The 20,377-nt window shown below is 43.3% G+C and overlaps 1 protein-coding gene across 2 annotated transcripts in view; it reads left to right on the top strand.

The window, feature by feature from the left end:
* The window catches only part of LOC138569646 (uncharacterized), a 1,436,407-nt gene that overhangs the window by 348,106 nt on the left and 1,067,924 nt on the right, over window positions 1-20,377 (top strand). For both annotated transcript variants that reach the window (XM_069647797.1, XM_069647798.1), the window contains exon 10: window positions 12,719-12,884. In XM_069647797.1, the coding sequence (XP_069503898.1) occupies window positions 12,719-12,884 (166 nt within the window). The remainder of the gene's footprint in view (window positions 1-12,718; window positions 12,885-20,377) is intronic.

The raw sequence follows: 20,377 nt of genomic DNA on the forward strand, positions 1-20,377 counted from the left end.
TTGTTGGACTCTACTTTCTAGCTCATCCAGTGGATATCCGCAATGTCTGACCCATCCTCTTATTCGATCAACAGTTTTCGGGAATACATGCATTGTAGTGCCTTCAGATTTAGCATGGGTCTTCGAAGGGCAACCGCTAATCGAACAGGCAGGCATTGTTGGAAATTCTGAAAAGTAAATATCAAGATTATTATAAAACCTTGACGAATAAAAATGTCATAAAAAGTAAATGAACCATACCATGCTCAATGCAAGGCTTGTTTTGGTCGCCGGAACTATACCAGTTCATCATGTGCGGCTTAGTATTTGCATAAGTTACAGAAATTTCTGTTTCGTCTTGCACGAAAAGGAACCATGCTTACATTATAGACTGGACCCCCGAAGGATGCAATTCGATGACAATTGACACCGATGAAAATAAATAGATCTATTGATAGCATACCAATTGAAACTCAAGTCAATAGCAATGAGACCAATTACCATAGCTCTATTGGGTACTGTAATAGCAAATAGATTGAAATGTAAAAATGACCGAAATATGACTAGGATACATGGCCTTACCCTGACCAACAAACAGTTGGATTCAGCAGGCCGAGCAGTATGTTGCAGGAGAACAGGTAGATTCCTTTTTGTCTTGCACGAAAAGGAACCATGCTTACATTATAGACTGGACCCCCGAAGGATGCAATTCGATGACAATTGACACAGATGAAAATAAATAGATCTATTGATAGCATAACAATTGAAACTCAAGTCAATAGCAATGAGACCAATGACCATAGCTCTATTGGGTACTGTAATAGCAAATAGATTGAAATGTAAAAATGACCGAAATATGACTAGGATACATGGCCTTACCTTGACCAACAAACATTTGGATTCAGCAGGCCGAGCAGTATGTTGCAGGAGCACAGGTAGATGGCCACAGGTAGCACACTGACGAGTTTGCTCGAAGCGGTCACAGATAGCACGGCGAAGAGCAGATTAGCATAGATCTCAGTGCTTCTCAGGTAGAAGGTTCAAGAGTTGACTTGCAAAGCACAAAGATGTTCTCATGAGACATATCAAGTGGTTTATAAAGCATTAGAAACAGGGGTGTGTTTGTGAATGAATGACGTGTGTATGTCGTGGTATTATGTTTATTGCAGGGGGCGGCCTGCCTCAGGGGAGACCTGCCTGGAGACACAGAGTCTGAGGAGGCCATGTGAGTGATGGCCCCTGGGCGTGGGATACCTTTTGAAGTGTACATGCTGTTTGGCACCTTGGCCCTTTGCGCCCGTCACAGCCCCCCATGCCAGCGCTCATCCCCGGGTGCGAACCGCCTTTGATAGAGGGGGTGGGATGGATGGGCCTGGGGTGTGCAGATAAGGCACAGGAAGACTGCTGAATGGAGACACACTTATGTGGATTGCAGGGGGGAGGCCTGTCTCAGGGGAGGCCTGTCTGGAGACACGGGGTCTGAGGAGGCCATGTGAGCGATGGCCCCTGGGCGTGGGATACCTTTTGAAGTGTACATGCTGTTTGGCACCTTGGCCGTTTGCGCCCGTCCCTTACCCTTATGTGATGTTAACTTTGCATGACATTCGCGTAGATGGGAACACTGAGCAGGACACGGGGCATCCATTTTTGTACCCCCTTTCCACTCCATTTTGGTGACCAGCCTTCACTGCGATAGTACAGCGCGCAGAGCACATGGCCCACAGCCTTGTTCCCACTCTGACTGGAAAACTCCAGAGGTACTTGCAACAGCTAATAAATGTAACACATTACTCTCTGAGATCACGGTCCTGCATGTGAACCGGCCTGAACCAAGCACATGGCTCGTTCATCTCCACAAACGTGTCCTTGCCCACGCAACCTCGCCAGTGGAAAGTTACTGCCATTCTGACCCTGTGTCCCTGCAAGGTATTCTCTTCATGTGCCAGACCACTGACCACGCCATGATGGCCACCTAGCAGATCCCCAACTAACATTAGACCCCTACTGCAGTATATCGTTGCCTATCAATAACAAATGCCACATATTGGAGATTCTTGTGAGAACAGACCCACACTTCAAACAGTGTATTATAGTGGTCAAGACCCTTGACCTAAGGCCTGTATAATCCAATGTTAATTGATAGTATTGATATATGTGTGACTTTTATAGAGACATAACAGACTGAAAGACTTTGAACAAGTGTTATTTAGTGCATGCATTATTGATAATATATAATGTTAGCTTAGATAGTGACCACCCCGCTTCACAGCGACCTGAACTTCACCCATTCCGAGCACAGGTGTCTGACGTCCATCCTTGAATGGAGACACACTTGATTGATTTAAAATATCGAAACAACCGTTGTTAAAATATTTGTGGTGTTTTATTTTGTAGCTTATTTTGATGACACAAAAATACAAAACTTTACACATTGTACAGTTCAGGTTGCAGCACAGCGAGAGAAAATCCCCTGTACTGACCGCTGTCACTCGGGAACGTTTCTCTTATGGCACGAACGGCACAGACCGGTATCACTCTTTGAACGCGGTGTCCAAGCCTCCCGTGAAGCCACCATGTAAAGGAACGATAGGCCACCAGCCTGTACCACCTGTGAAAAGGAATGAAACAAACTGTTTTTAAATGACCAAGATAAGTTTAATAAACGTTTGTTGTCAATGACAATTCTTGTAACTAATGGCATTCTGCTCAGACAAATGCTATCTAGACACTACACACTATTGAACGACTTTCATGCGTTACAATGATATGTATATGTAATTTTGGATATAGTAGAAGACCATGAAATAGGAGTGGCATGACAAGCAGAGTATACGTACTCGTTACTCGAATTACGAGGACGAACAGTTGCGCGAAGTTCGTGCATAAGCACCATCATTATCCTCAACACGGACCGTGTGAGGAAGGCTGCCCTGAAGTCTGTCAGCTCGGTGATGCATTGCGGTCGTGGCTCGCCTTCCGAAATGTAGGCCACGCATCCTGAGTTTTCACAGCAGCAGCAGTTCTCCTCCTCGGTCGGCATTGGCTCGCACCGATTGCATGTGCACCAGGTGGAAACACCGTTCATGCGACTAGGTCCAGTGCCTTCATCCGTTGATTCGTCCTGCCAAGTGCTGTCCGAAGCCCCATCGTTTTCGCGTGTTTCCCTTTCTAGTAGTTCCTCCTCGGTATACTCGGGCACGTACATGTAGGGCATTATTGTGTCCATTGTGTGTTGCACAAACTAAAATAATTGATAGCGGTGGTACTGGTATCTGTCCACACGGGCTACAAGCAACGAAGGTAGCTGACCAGAGCACAGAAACGAGTCACAGAATACTCAAAGTAACACAGAGAGAGGAATGGAATCGAAAATCTGCTGCTCTGTGTTGTGAAACAGTCTGTTTATACTTATTGAGGAAAGAGGCGTCCTGCCATTTCCATGGCGACACGTCATTAGCTGAAGCGCAGCGAATGTTGACACGAGACGTGCTTTGGCGTTGTGAAATGGGCGGTACGCGTCTGCTGATGACAGGCTCAGGGGCGGGGGATATGATTTAGTGCCGCAAAAGCAGGTCAGCCAGGGCGATGGGGGAAATGATAGGATTATCACAAAATGGCAGCTCCCTGGTGCCTGTTTTCGCGTGCATTTAATGGACGAAAACTCGGGTAAGGTCCATAGGAAATTTTTCTAAAATCGAGCGACTTAGGCTTAAAAACACATGGCCGACCCGTAGGGGCAATAAAACATTTTGACTGAACCATTCCTTTAACATCCACCGTGATGCTTCCTGTCCTTCCTCTGGACTCTTTCGTGACCTCTGCGACTCTCTCTCACTCTCTATTCTGCCCTCTGGCCCTACTCACTCTGCAGGGCACACTCTGGATGTTCTGATCTCTTCAGACCTTCCCCTTTCTATCCCTCTCACCACTCCTCTCTCGTGGAGTGATCACTTTCTCCTTTCCTCCCAGCTCACCCTCTCTAACCCTCAGGCCAAGCCAACTCCAGCACTGCCACCCACCTTCTCGGTTATCCAACCCATGAAGCGTGTGTCAGTTGAGGCTTTCACAGCCACTTTCTCACCCTCCACCCCACTTTGGCTGACTCACACCCTGACACAGCCCTTTCCATGCTCCACTCTGCTATATCTGATACTCTCGATGTTCTTGCCCCTGTCATCATGATCCTCTTGAAGCCCAAAGCCAAGTGCTACTTCTAGTGCGATTCAGACCTCGTCACCCTCAAATGTAAGTGCAGGGTGGCTGAAAGAAAATGGCGTGGTGCATCCTCTGACAAACTGGCCTGCCACCTGCTCCAAAGGCAATACCGGCTCTCTGTTCGCACCAACAAGAGAACTCACATCCAATCCCGTGTCTCTGCGGCATATAACAATTTGGCTGAACTCTTTATATTCTGCAAGGAACTGGCCAATCCTGCTGCAGTCTCTACCTCTCCTGTCTCCTCCCAGGCCCACTGCACGGCTCTGGCTTCTCATTTCATCTCTAAAACTCAGGGCATCCCACGCCACTCTCTCTTCCTCTACCCCCTGCTCTTCCTCTGCTCTTCCTCTGGCCCTTCTTCGGCCACCTCACCTCCCTCCTTCTCTGCCTTTCCCCTGTTCTCCCCAGACAAGGTTTCTAGACAAGTCTGATCTATGAAAGTTCCTCAAAAACCATCAAGGAACACATTGCCTCCTTGGCTCCTGCTCTGGCCGACTTCTGCAACCACTCCTTCACCACTGGAGTATTCCCTCCCCCCTGGAGCACTCCCTTGTGCACCCTCTTCTTAAAAAACCCTCTGCCGACCCGTCCTGCCCAGCTAACTATCACCCACTCTCCATCACTCCTTTCCTGGGCAAACTCCTGGAAAAGCAGCCCATCTCCCTGCTTAATCTTCACACTGAATCTGTTGGTTGTCTTCATGACCATCAGTCTGGCTTCAGAGCTGCCAGAAGCACGGAAACTGCTCTCCTGAACATCCATGAAGACCTGCTCTCCAACCTTGACTCCAACACCCCCTGTGTTCTCATCTTACTTGATCTCTGTTTGACATGGTCAACCATGCCATCCTGCTCAACCGTCTCTGTGATAAGCTGGGTATCACCGGTCAGGCTCTGGCTTGGCTGACTTCTTCCCTCTCTGATCGATCCTCCAAGTCCAACTGGGGTCCTTCCTCTCCTCTATATCTTTCTCTACCTGTGGTGTGCCAAAGGGGTCTAACCTCTCTCCCTGGCTGTTCAACCAATACCTGACACTTCTTGCCCACCGCATTGCCACTCTCTGCCCCAACATTCTATGCTATGTGGATGACACTCAGCTCATTTTCAGGCTACCTTCAGCCACCTTCTCCTTCTCTCATTTCTGACTGTCTGTCTGCTATCCAGGAGTGGTGTTGCACCAATGATCTCTGCCTTAATGGCAGTAAGACTGAGATTCTCCTCATTGGCACACCCACTCCCTCCTTTCCTGTCACTCTCTGGCCGGGCTCTCTTGGCACTCTTCCTGCTCCCACCTCCGAGGCAAAAAACCTTGGGGTCATCTTTGACTCCACACTCTCCTTCTCTCCTCACATCTCTGCAGGGGTGGACTGGGAACTAAAAGAGGCCCTGGAAATAAGTACTGGGGACCAAAGGAGGCCCTGGAAATAAAGTTCAATGTGGCCCCACATGACACATTTTCAGCAAGCCCAATGCTTTTCCTATGAGAAAATTTGGAAATACCACACAAAAGAGGCCCAGGGGGCAGAGGCCCACCGGGAAATCTCCAGAGTTCCCTATAGGCCAGTCCAGCCCTGCATCTCTGACGTCTCTAAGGAGTCACACTACCTGCTGCACCTCCTCAGAGGCCTTGTTCCTTCCCTCTCCTTCCCCCAGAAGCTCACTGTCTACAGAACTCTGGTTCTCTCTAGGCTGGACTACTGCAACAGCCTCTTTCTAAATCTGCCTGCTTCCACTCTCCGCACTCTGCAACTCATCCAGAACAGGGCTGCGAGACTTGTCCTTGGCCTCAAGCCCAGGGATCGTATCTCTCCAGGACTGAAATCCATCCACTGGCTCTGAGTGGCTGCGAGGATTAAGTTCAAAACCCTCTGCATTGTCCACAAGCCTTCTGGGGCCTGGAGCCTCAATACCTTCAACTCTCTCTTCCTAAATATCTTCCTTCTCAAGCTCTTCCCTCATCCGCCTCCAACTCCCTCAGGGTCAGTTGCTTCTCCAAGCAACGAGTTGGTGGTAGATCTCTTTCTTCGGCTGTGGCCTCCCTCTGGAACAGCCTCCCTGCCTCCCTGAAACTTGAGGAGAACCATCTCCGGTTCCGGAAGCACCTCAACAACTCTTTGCTTCTTCTTTCTCTCCTCCTCTCCCCAGCTGAACTCCTGGCTGAAACTGAAACTGCACTGGTCACCTGGCCTCCATTTGATCTCAGGGCCAGGTCCCCCACACTTCCCACCAGTTGCACAACTGCAATGCCTCCCTGGCCACCCCTGCATTTGGGGACCGTTTTCTGTATCCCTACAGTCCTCCTACCAGCACTTGGCACCTGATGTCTGCACTTACCCTTGCACTTGCCACCAGCTGGCCGCACTTTTTACTTATTGTTTTTTATTATTCTATTTATTTATTATTTACTGTCAATCCTATGTACTGCACTGTTCCCTTCCCCCTCCCCCACACTTTTCCCCTTTCCCCTTCCCCATGCACTTGCACGATCTCAATGACACCTGGCGTAGTAAGTTTGTTGTCTCTGTCTTCCCTCTGTTCCCCCTCCCTTGCCTCGTCGCGCCTTGAAATACTTGTGTATAGGCGCATTATAAATGCCATATCATATCATATAATAGTGACGTTAGTCTTGCTCTTTAAAACAGGTGTCTAGTCCTCTTTTTTACCCTGTAGCTTTGTAGTCAAGTTTTGATACAGATATGGACAAGGTTGATCACCAGTGTGCATCCTTAAGAAATGTAATCCTTTCAGACTTGCACCTTAACTCATCTCCGAGAGTAAAAAAGAAGCTCTGTGCCAAGTGCCAAACAACTGTGCCCTGCAGTCATTCAGATGCAAATTCCCACCAATGGTAGAGCTAATGGAAGATTGTGTAGGACCATGCCAGGCATCAGTCCTTCATTAGTGTCTGATAGAAAGCAAGCTTGATTGGCGTGAGCACAAAGAACGGACTACACGCCGGCCCTGCCCGTTGTATGCTTTGTCCTGACTCCAGGGTGCTGCAAGTGCTGTGTGCACAGTGTGCTTTGACTGCAGGAGGGTGGTTTATTAAGCAGTCGTTTGTTCTCGACTTTTGCCACTCCTCCTGACCCAGTCCGTCGGAAACGTTGCTTCGATTAGAAAGCATGTGTGTGTACTCTCCTCTACTCTGACACCATTCTGTGCTAGGGCCCGATTCATGGAATATTTGTCCGGTTCAAAGTTAATTTGCACTGCTGAAAAGTGACTTTGCACTGCCGACACAAAATGTCTTTTTTTGTATTGCAAAAATGACAAAATGTCGTTTTTGTATTGCAAAAATGACTATGCGCTGACTTTGCCCGGGCAAAATTACACTTTGCGCTGTTCCATGAATCAGGGTCTGTGTCTGCAATGCAAAGTCACTTTTCAGCAGTGCAAATTCACTTTGTACCGGGCAAATATTCCATGAATCGGCCCTACGTGTTTAAATACACCACACATATGTCAGGAAGACCTTTGGCCTCGTAGTTTAGTTGCTGACTTTGGAGTCTGGTGCCCTGGGACGCTATTCCAGCTTCTACCCTTCCCCATAAAATGTGTGATGCAGCACAAGTCACTGTGCAGTTACTGTGCAACAGTAAATCAAGTTTTAGGTACCCGGTATGGTTTACAGATCCCCTGGGGGGACCAATGAACCTGACTACTTGTTGACTCTTGACTCGCATGACTGCCTAGCAGTACCCACACGTGCTATAGCTCTCAACCTTTGTGTGTCCCCGGACGGGTGAAAACAGACAACTTTGTTTTTGTCAGGTGAGAGCCCATTGAAGTGTATGGGGCGTAAGGGGCTTGGTGAGTGAGTGATTTCTTGGTGCCAAAGCCGTCTTACTTGAGAAGCATGGCCTGATACCTGTGCATAGCGAGGAAGAGTGTGCACAGGGCATGGTAGGGGTATTGTGCACTCTATGCAACATTCACGGGAAATTAATGCATGGCTGTCATTAGTGAGGTTATTTGTTTTTCCATCGGTGACGTCATGAGCCATAGTTGCCAATGGTAACCATAACTGGAGACGCTCAGTGTTTAGATTTCTTAATGTACCCAAAACGACATTTGTCAGGCCCTGAGCACCTTAATATCTTCATTACATGACATACAAAACCTCTACTTGCTTTTTCTGATGGTAGAGTTCCTCACAACTATTATTGGCAACAGTGATAATAACTTACCTGTTTTTGAAAACATGTTTTTCCAGTTACTTTCATCTATTTTTTGTTTTTTAAAGAAGGTTGTATTTAAGAGTTTGGGTGTGTTCTTCTGTGGTATTGTGTATTTCTGACTCTATGAATGCAACTGTATGTATTGCTTGCTTCCTGGTCACACATTGAGTTGCAGAGTTATTGTAAGTTAATTTAAAAGTTTTAACGGTGACAATATTTACTTTTTATAAACCACTTACCATTAGACTTGTTGCCTTTAATTTCACTGCAAATAGTAGGTGTTAATACTAGACAATGTCACTGTATTTAATGCATTGATCTTGGAAAGTTGAAAGTATGAGCCACAGATCACAACAAATAGGAGACTGACCTGGCAGGCAGAGAGACAGAGCATGAAGGACTGCAGAGCTGACTCAGTTGGTGTCACTTTACAATATTCCCCTTCTGAAGCTAGTGCATTGTGGGGCATTTCGTCATCTGTACGGCCATCTTATCACTAATGTGTGTAATTCAGCTTGCTCATGATAAAGACACTAAAGCATGTACAATAGAACATGCGTCTGCCACCTTTGGCTCTCCAGATGTGTACTACAACGCCCAATAGCCCTGCCCTACATAGTCACTGGTGAGGGATCATGGGAGTTGTAGTTCAACACATCTGAAGAGTTGCAAGTTTCAGAAGTCTAAGCTAGATGGTAGGTCTTCCAAGACACACCGTTATGAGCTACTGGAAGATCTAGAGTGGGAATGGGCTCTTTCTGATGTTTATAATGTTGTCATACTGGCTAAAGTGAAGCCTGAAACAACATCTCTATCCATGAGCACGTCATTATATGGGTTCTTGCTACATTGGGTGTATCTGGTTTGAAAAGTCAAAATACAGGTTCTACTGCAGGTAGGCTCTTATGATAAGCAGAGTCCGTATTCTAATATAACCAATTGAACGGAATGCTGACTTGCCTCTTACAGGGTTTGGGTTGGAAGACTAGCATCAAACCTGAAAGGCTTAATAGATGGGGCTGGAGACAGGCCGGTGGTTATGAAATAACTACTGGCATAGGTTATGCAAGGATGAGGATTATTAATGAGACGTTTGAAGAAGAAGGCTGCAAATGTGGTGCAGGACCTCCGTGTAGGAATTATTCTGGGAACAATACAGAAATTAGGAAGACGTAAGGAGGCCGGAGAGATAATTGGTTGCTTGAGAACTTTGCACTCGCAGGAGGGCTTTCCACTCAAGAAAAGGGTCGATATAGAAATAGAGTGTTTTACACTCACATTTTTGATAGGCTCAAGGTTATACTAGGGGCATTAGCATTGCAATTTGTAAACAAGGCACCATCTCGAACAGAACGGAATCCAGCTCTTACATGTGTAGTCTCCTGAAATACTATGTTGCCCATAGATGACCAATTTTGCATTCAATCAGACAACGTAATTGTGATACATCAGTTGCCTTATCTCATAAATCTCATATCCTCTTATTATGCACTGAATGCAAACATAAGGGCCAACACTGCCAGTAAAGGCCCACTACCCGATATGAGGGCCTGAATTACCACCAACCTTCTGGTATTCTTTATATTCCTCTCCAGCCTCCAGATATTCCCCAGACACTTACTCTGCATTCTCTCCACTCTCCACCCTACTATGATATATCTTCTTCTGCTCTTTCTCAACTTTCTCCTTGATGTTTCCAACCTTCTCCTCTCTATCACCAAGCTCCTCCTTCCTCTCTTCAGTCACCTCCTGATTGTCACCAACCTCCTCCTTACGCTCCTTATCAACCTCTTTCTTACTCTCACCAATATCATACTTACTGTCACCAATGACCTCCTTGCACTCTTTAACCACCTCCTGATGATTCCAATATCTTCCTCGTGCTCCTCACCAATCTCCTCCTTACCATCACTAACCTCCTCCTTACTGTCATGAAACTCCTCCTTAACCTGTAAACCACCCCCTTCTGCCCCTCTGGTCTCTCAGTGTCTTTTCTCTTTCAATCTCCTTTCTACTGCCAATATCCTCCATGTTATCTTTTTACTTGTCAATGTGTTCCAAAAACATCTTTCCAGCTCCTTCTCCAAATTCCAACCCCACCAAACTAAGCATGCAGGCTTTCGTAGGGCTTTGGCCTTTTTGCCTTCCAGAGTCTGTCTGTGGAAAGGCACTCAGGCTGTAAGAGAGGAACCTGTCGAAGAAGAGGGACGAGCCAATCCCACACCAGGCCTATAAACCGTCCTCTGGACAAAGTCCAAAAGTAAATCCCCATCAAAGCTAACCCACCTATCTCTAAAACACAAAAGAGTGCACAACCTGATTGTTTACAAACTTTTTTAATGTGTTATCCATAACTGAAACTTGGCTGATGGACCACTCCCTTACAGCCACCCAACTCTTGGTCTCTAATAACCACTGCATCCTACTGACCAATCCCTCAAGCAGTGGAAGTGGATGAAGGCTAGGCTATAGAAAAAATACGTTGGCATCATTGACTTCTCACATGTACTCTCTCCATCATGGGTGACACCATCCTCACTTTTACATTCTTCCTATCCAAGTATGTATATGCCACTGTGATACGTTGCTACTCACACCTGCCCCCTCTCTAATGCTCAATGTTCTCATTTCAAAGGAATCCTCTACTTCCTCCTCTGCCTTTTGGAGCTGCTTCTTATTTGTGACCTTTTTTACATCTATTTTATAAATGCTAATGCCCCGATCAACATACCATTCCAGGAACCATGCAACAGCTTTTGCCTATTTTTCTCTAGCGAGAGTTCTACATATTCCAGTGGTCAAACATTTTTCATAATTTGCCATAGATTGCAACACCTTGTTTTTAACCTTCGTCTGCCGCCAATATTGGTCTGACGATTATCTCCTTCCTTTCCATGTCTGCCGTCCCTCTTCTGCCTGGGAGAACCCCAGAATCTCTGGCACTTATTCCTTTCACTAAGAACATATATCGCAATACAATCCCTCTCACTGTTATTAACCTCTGTACTCTCTGCCCTAGGGAACATGACCTATGTGAATCCGTAGTGGAACAATTAATTGGGCTCTTGGGCCTATGGCCTGCTTGCCTCTATTCAAATCTTCAAAACCAAACATAGGAAATCACCTTGCTTCTTGGATTCACTAAAAAAATTGAAATCTCATTCGAGAGGACTTGAATTCAAATGGCGTAATAACAATCCCGAAGAAAAAATCACCTACAGAGCCAGCCTGCTCTTGCACCACAAATACATGATCAAGCCTAAACAAACCTTTTTTTTCCATAACAATCCGTGAACACAGCGATAAAGGAGATGAAGCTAAAGAGCTTTTCAGAATACTGAAAGAGCGTTGACGTAATGGCATCCCTGTCTGCAAATCCGGCCCAGAAGGGAAGACCCATAATCGCCACCCCTTAAACTGTCTTTCCAGTATTGCCAATTCCTGGGACCCTCAACCCCAGTAATTAGAGCTTAGGCTACTGGCTTATCTATGCACCACATCTGTAATTTGACAAACATTATATTAAATACATTCAACGATGTATAAAGTATTGAGCTTGGAAGTTATCTATTATTTACTAAGATGGCTTTTCAAAATTGCTTCTCCAGTTGTAAAGTCCCAACATGTTTCAGGCTAAACCCTTTATGAAACACAATAATGAAATAAGCCACCGCCTGACTTTCTTATGAGTATAAATTCAATGTTCATTAGTACATTAAAGACCTGATTTTCAAAAGCATAAATGCTTTGGAAATCAGGCCCTAAGTGTAGCAGATTCCTTGCCTAGGTATGTGGAGACCGAACTCGCAAGCAGAAATTGCAATGGTGCACTCTCCTATGTGTAGTATGTATTACCGGCTGCAAATCCGCTGCCAGCATCTTCCACCATTGAAAAAGCAAAATGGTTTAATATTACAAAGATGTGTAGACAACGTTTCACGTTTATAGCCAGTGATGAATTTAGACCAATGGAAATAATATGACAGGGCCGGCTTGCTTTAATTGACATAGAAGAAATACACATAGTAACAATTTGTCTTACTGGGTGCATAGCAGATCATCTTGAAAGCTCAATCGTAAGTTAAAATAAACCCTGCAACAGTAGTAATACATATCAATCTCTAAGTGGGTTAAATATTACAAATTATTTTTCTGAAATGCAGTATAAATAACCCTGATGAAGTGTGAGTAAAAAGAGCTCTGCACAGTTGAGAAAATTGCCACATCACAATGATGAATTGGGTGCTGCATGTAAACTAATTGAATATGGGGACATAAGCAACAACATTTAAACTGAGTTTATTTTGTTCTGTGTTAATGTAGTCTTTTCCCAATTTGTTTCAGGCAGCCGCTGGTGGATGCGCTACCATCCTGCGGAACCGAGGCCTGTGTATATCTCATGAAAGAAATTTTACTGTCAAAAGAAGTTGAAGAGGAAAAAATGGATTCCTTCCTTTGGTCCTTGGCCTTTATCCCAGAGCCCACGGCTGCAATGATTGCCTCCCTTAAAGTGAGTAGATCCTATTTATTTTAATTCAATCACTGTTTCCAAATAGGTTTTTGATTTTCTATTGTTTTCTATTTGTATGTCTTTGCAATGTTTTTCAGTGTGCTCCAAGACTTCAAATCTCGGAGAATTTATCAATATGTAATAACAACAATGACATGATATTACACAGCCACGTTAGTGGCTGTGTAGTTATGGTTAAGTTGGTGTTTCCATAGGAAGAGCACTTTTTGGGCGGCTTATAACTTCGCTCCCCCTGGATGAATCCTCACTAAACTTTGCAAAACAAGTATATGGCCCACCCTGAATTAATTTGCAAAGTTTGGTGAGGATTCGTTCAGGGGGGTAAAAGTTATAGGGGAGGTCCCAAAACATTTTTTTTTCCCATAGACTGAATGGGAAAAAACTTTGTGCATGGCTACAGCCCGAACCGCTGGACGGATTTACACCAAATTTGCGGCAGGAGTGGCGGCCTTGTCCCGAAAGCGTGCTTTTGCAAATTTGGTGTAAATCCGTCAAGTAGTTTTTTTAAAAATGACCAAAATGTAAGGCAAAAAAATTAGTGATATCTGTGTTCGCTTCACGGACGGACTTCCCTGTTTGCTCCGCGGACAGCACCCCGATTGGCCCATGGCCTTGCGTCATGTCCGCGGACATGCGACGTGTTCGCTGATTGGACAGCGAGGGGCGTGGAGCGCGTCAGATTTTCTGTGGCACCCGCCATCTTGTATTCGCCGTCGACCGCGTACAGCGCGGTGAAACTTGGATAAATAATTGTATTTAGTGCTGTGTGTTGGTGTGTAAGAGTGTTTGGGGAGGGTGGGGGAGTATGAGATAGGTTCAATGTTTTGTTTTTTTATGTGCTAGATGTTTTTGTTGCGTTCGATTTGTCCGCGGAGAACACGGCTGTTCTGACATTTTGTAAATAAACTAAATGGTGGGGTGTTTAGAGGACAGAGTATGTGTCATTTTTGTTCGCAAGGAAGGTAAAAATGAGCTATGAACACTCGCGGTGTACTTAATTGTTCGTAAATACACAAACTGGGGGTGTCCTCAGGACGCTGTCCGTATTGTAATCTGTCTAGTTGAATGTGTTCTAAGAACACTCGCTGTGTCCCGAAATGGTTGCAATTACACAAAATGGGGGTGTTCTGAGAACGTTGTTTGTATTGTTCGTTGTCAGGGTGAAAGTGTTTTAAGACCACTCCTTTTGTCCGCTAATAGTACAATTTCCTATGGGCGTCAACCGACTTTTTGTCCACTAAAGAAACGATAAATCCGGCTGGTGTGCGCCGACATTATGTGATAATCCTACGACTAGTGCTATTGACCTGGCTGACTTGCTTTTGCGACACTAAATCATATCTCCCGCCCCTAAGCCTGATATTATCAAAGCATTCATATTCCCCGCCTCTCTCCGTGACGTTACATGGTGCGTCATCAAACGCGCCCAGTTCTCTGCAGTCCTAAGTGACTTTACACAGAACCCGGAAGACAACACATATTATGTCACAACACAGCGCGCCACAATTCAGAATATGAAACAGTGATTTAGAAGCAAACAGCAAGATTGTACATTTTGTAAAGTACATTTATTTGACATCAAATGTTTAGAGAATATTCAGCAATTTGCATTTGTCTTTGTTGTCGATCCGCAAAAGTTCATGTTGAGGCACGAGATGTTCCTTTGCGGTACAGAGGGTGTTAGATCAGCTTACAACTCAGTGCGCCACAATTCGGAATATGAAACTGTGGTTTAAAAGTAAACAGCAGGATTGTACATTTGGTAAAGTACATTTATTTCACATGAAATGTTTAGTGAATATTCAACGATTTGCTATTGTCACTGCTGTCGATCAGCAAAAGTTTATTTGGAGCCACGCGTTGTTCTTTTGCGGTAGATAGGCTGTTGGTTTATGATAAAAGCAGTAAATGGTCGCTCTGATAATCGGAAGGTTGCTCCAACAACGAGCCATTAGACCACCCTATTGGTTGGTATGTTGTTTGTAGCCGCTAGTACTGCGAAAGGGCATATTGGTCCTTGGCGATTGTCCCATAAAATGGTGAGGGTCATGAAGTTGCATATTTGGACCTGCACCTGGTAGTTGAAGACCCCATCCACTGGAGTCTGTAAATCGTGACATAGGCAAAATGGGGCCACATACCTGTTTTAAAAAACATAAATTAGTCTCACCAGCCGATCTTCATTAAAAATCATCATTTTATTTATTAGGGCGTGAAACTATTTGCTATCGAAGATAGTGCAACGGAGTATGTTAATAATAAAATAATGATATTTTCCCATTCATATAGCGCTAAGAACCGTGAGGTATCTAAGCGGTGCTTATTATTAACCACGGTGTGTGGTGCTCATTTATCGACCACGGAAGGATGAAAGGCTGAGTTTGGCCTTGCCGGGATTCGAACTTGCGTTAGCAAGCTGTGCACGGATGTCAAAGCGAGCATTGTACTCGCTGTGCCACTTGACAGGCTACAGTGAAGTGGCACAGCGAGTAGAGCGCTTGACCGCCTATAGACCGGTTAAATTATTTCTATTAACCCACCCTGTGTCATCTGCCTTTTTCAGAGCCCTCTAAACGACAGGGGATCAATTCGGCGGTGATAGTGCGCGGTAGAAGACATTATGCCACTTTCAACGAACAAGTTCAACTTGAGCGGTCTTTAATGCTACGCTATTGCAATTATATTTGGTATAAAATAATCTAAATGGTTACTTACAGTACAATTGCAATTTCCATTGTCTACTGCTCGTCCCAAAATACGACTCTGCCTGTGTGAACGATCTTTCACATAGTGATATAATATATAAAAGTGGTTTTGTTTCAGAAATTTCATCCTTATCTTCTCTTACGTTTTAGCAACACTCCTTCAAGAGAAGTCTTTCATCACAATCTCTGTCTGTCAAGGTCAAAACATAATACAACCTTATAGTCCGCTTCGTGAGCCTCTCCGGGGCCGAGAAAGAAATGGAAGCAGCTGACCTTCACTGTGAACGAGCATAAATTCTTACTTTGCAACATTCTGTGTAAAGCCGTCTGTGAGAAGTTGGTTTTTGCACGCCATGTTTGTATATTGTTTGCGTGATATTAAAAAAAGTTTGTTTAAGGGACGTTATGGTTCTAAGTACAGCCGAAAGACCCCTGAAAATCGCAAGTTATGGTAAGCTATGAAAAATAACTCGCGCCACCACCGTGCACTGCTAAGACTAACACCCAGGACATCAAAGATGACATCGCAAATGTCATTGATGAAATCACTGATGACATCACATGTGTATGTACTTTTCATGGAATTTGTGTACTAGGGATTTTTATTATAATGTTGTAAAAAAAGTGTCAAGGATATTGCAATAAATATCATACCGTTATTACTGCTTTGAACGATGCATTGATATAAATAGCATTGTATTATGGGATTCTATCTAGTATACTGAGCTACTAATGGAGAAACATAGCATTGTGTGCAGAGTACAAGATGAAAGTATAATATTTGTAATGTTAATATGTTGAATAATGAAATGATAATTGTCCTGAAATGTTCAAAAATTCACAAAATGGGGGTGTTCTGAGGACGTTATTCGTATTGTGTGATTGCTTAGCTGTATGCAATGAGGGAATGGCACAGAGAGTAAAGTGGACGCCGTCCGCGGACACCGCGGCTGTTCGTGGACAGGGCGTGCTACATCTGGGTTTTTCCAGGAAATCCAACATGGAAAGAAGACTGTACGGATCAGCCAATCAGATGTCGAGGTTGTGGATTTGTGTTGAAAGAGACTGTGTGTAGTGAAGATGGCAGAAGTGGAGAAAGTCAGGGTGTTGGTGCTCGGAGATATGTTTGTACATGGTTTACAACAGTACGCTGAATGCAGGCATGTTGCAAAGAACTTTGATGTCAAAGGAGTGGAGGTGGTGTGGAGCACTGTGCCTGATTGCAATGTACAGGGAATTGTACAAGTTTGTGAGGATATGGCCATGATGAACAGTCCGCATGTGGTAGTTTTGCACTATGGTGCTTTCCATTTGGGCAAAGTCAGTGCCCCTACTTTGTTGGCTGATTTGGAACGCTTGGTTCAAGCCTTAATGAAGATCCTTCCAAATGCGAAAGTAATTTTCTCTGGATTACTACCTAGGGCAATATGGGACAATAGTTCAGTTTTTTGTCCTCAGCAAAACATTGCTAGGTGTGTCATCAACCGAGGCATGTGTGCCTTCTTGCTTAGAGCTGGTATGTTCTTCTGTAACAATGAGAATATTGATGCCAGTAATGCTGTTAATTTTAAAGAAGATGGCATTTCTTTATCTTTTATGGGAAATGCCTTTCTATTTTGGAATGTAAGGGTTGCTTTGGAGAAGGTTATGTGAAGATTTTAGGAGTAAAGTAAGAAAAAAAAACAAGAAAAAAAATACAAAATAACAGGTGTCTGTCAAGCATCTGTAAAAAAAAAGAAAAACGGCTCTTTTCAGAGCCAACTTCAAAGGGGAAATGGGGCACACTATTTAAATTTACATTCACCACGCTCAGATTTTCGATATGTCCGCGGACATGGCGGTAGTCCGCGAACATGAAAATCACTACGAGGGGGTTAGTATGTTCTATGTTACATGTATATGAAGTCAGGGATATTATGGTTAAGTTTTGCTACTAAAAACCTATGAAATTCAGTAAAAAAACTTTGTTAAAGGGACGTTATGGTTAAGTTGCGCTACTAAAAACCTATGAAATTCAGTGAAAAAACTTTGTTAAAGGGACGTTATGGTTCAAAGTAAAACCGAAAACCCCCTGAAATTCGGCAGTTATGGTAACATAAGCAACCATAACTCGCGCCACCGTGCACTGCTAACACTAACACCCAGGACATCAAAGATGACATCACAAATGTCATTGATGACATCACTGATGACATCACATGTGCATTTATTTTTCATAAAAACTCTGTACAAGGGATTCTTATACTGCTGACCAAAAACTGTCAAGGATCATTGGGATAAATATCATGAGCTAATTAGTGCATTAAGCAATGCATTGATATAAATAGCATTCTATTATGAAGTTCTATCCAGTATACTAAGCTACTCATGCAGAAACATAGGCAGTGTATGCAGCATACATGATGAAGGTGCCATATTCATAATATTGCCATGTTGAATACTGAAATGATAACTGCTTTCTTATTAGAGTTTTGCGTACTGTGAAACATGTAACAAGTAGATAATAAAACCCACTTAATACATAATTATTACAGACAAAACACAAATAGACAACAACACATACAAATATGAGTATTTACAGGGACAGTGAAGTAAACAAAAAAGCAGAAGTAGTAGCAGAAAGAGTTCATAACCTAACTGATTGTCTTTATACAGAGAAACTATTGCTCTGTTTCAAAGCTGCTACTTACCATATGTATGTGTATCACATGATGTGACTGCACCCAAAGGAAAGGAGAGTGAGTATAATGTATACAAATATGAGCATATACAGGGAAGGTAGAGTAATAAAAATAAAACTATGAGAAAGTGCTGATAACCCTAATGATTATCTTCATGCACAGAAAGGATTGCTCTCTTTGAAGCCTGTGTCTTACGCTATGTATATGTTTCATATGATGTGACTTGACCCTAAGTCTACAAATATAGTACCTTTTCAATTTTTACTTCCTGACTGTTACTGAAGAAAACTATGTGGCTTCGATATGTCAGTAAAGGATAAAAAGGGAGATCCAGCCATGTGATGTCATCAGTGATATCATAAATGACATTTGTGATGTCATCTTTGATGTCCTGGGTGTTAGTGTTAGCAGTGCACGGTGGCGCGAGTTATGGTTGCTTATGTTTTATAACTGCCGAATTTCAGGGGTTTTTCGGTTTTACTTTGAACCATAACGTCCCTTTAACAAAGTTTTTCACTGAATACATCCTGTTACTGGCAAAGAATTTAAGCTGAAACATTTTATTAATTGTGAGACCCTGTTTGTGGTTTATGTTCTAGCTTGCCCCTGCCGTAAATGGTATGTGGGATCTACGACTTGTGTTCTTAAGCTCTGTATTTTACAGCATCGTAGAGCCATCAAAAACCTTGATCCCACGTATCCCATGGCCAAACATTTTAGGCAGGAACATGACAGTGATGTCTGTTTACTTACATTTTTCGCTGTCGCTCATGTACCGATTGACCCAAGAGGAGGTGATCGCACTTTAAAACTGAGACAGCTTGAAACCAGGTTTATTCTGGATTTTGACTCTAAGTATCCCAATGGGCACAATGTTGACGAGGAGTTATATACTTTTGTGGGAACTTAATTATTTTAATTATTTAGTTCCTTTTTGCACTTGCACACATCTTTTCCTTCTCTCCTGCCCTATGTTATTTGATCTTGACATTCTGCCATAGGTATACTGCTTTTTTGCTTCTCCTTTTTTCTGTGTTTATTTATTTACAAAAATGTTTACTGACCTGGCCTGGACGTGTCTATTTATTTAATGTTTGTTTTATATAAAAAAAAAAAAACATTTTTTTTCTTATCTTTATCATTTACATTATCCAACTTTTTTAATTGTTTAGTTGGTGACCTTTGGCTGGCTTGCCCCAGTTTCTCTTCTGTGGTTAGGGGGTTTGAATTCTGTGAGTACATGTTTGTATCTGTACCCTGAAACTCTAGTGGTTGATACTGCTCCTCTACTATATAATTGCCTGTACCCTGTTTCATAATAAGCTCAAATATTATGCCATGCACTTGCACTTTATTATTACCTAACCTTCTTCAACTAGGCTATGCTGCGAGAGAGTTACGTTTATTACCTCATGCTTTTGCACTTTATATAGCAGTATGCTACATGTTTTCATCTTAAAGGCTGCATTCACTCATTTCATAATCTTTCAATTAATAGTGCACTTGCACTTTATGTTTATTCCACCTCGTCTACTGGGCCATGTTGTTAGAGTGACAGGTTTACCATCCACTGCACTTGCACTTTATATTGCATTTTACTACTTGTTTTATTATTGAGACTGTATTTAATAGATTATTTTTTAAATCCTCAATGATATGCTTATGGTAACCTGGTTGACTAGGCTACTTGGTTAGAATGATATGCCCATGGCCTAATGCACCCGCACTTTATATTGTAGTTTGCTATATGTTTTTATCTGGAAGGTTGCATATAGGTTTGTCCGAGCTGTGTTCTTATCATGTACTATATATTATACTACCATGGTTAGCGAAGATATGCACTTGCATTCCATACTTCTATATTTTTGTATTCATATTTGCTAGCTATTGGCACTATTAGCCTCTAAGCTTCCAGAGGTAGATACTTGTACTTTATGTCACAGCTGCGGCTTTTATATGAATTTTAATTCTTGCCTATCTGTATTAATTTCTGTATAGCAAGTGTTATTTACAATCATTATATTGCCTGCTCCTTCCATTTATTTACTTTACATTTCCACATTTTCTACGTGGACTTTTAACGTGC

This window comes from Ambystoma mexicanum, chromosome 2q (genome assembly GCF_040938575.1).
Source record: "Ambystoma mexicanum isolate Mex_15411 chromosome 2q, UKY_AmexF1_1, whole genome shotgun sequence".
NCBI lineage: Eukaryota > Metazoa > Chordata > Amphibia > Caudata > Ambystomatidae > Ambystoma > Ambystoma mexicanum.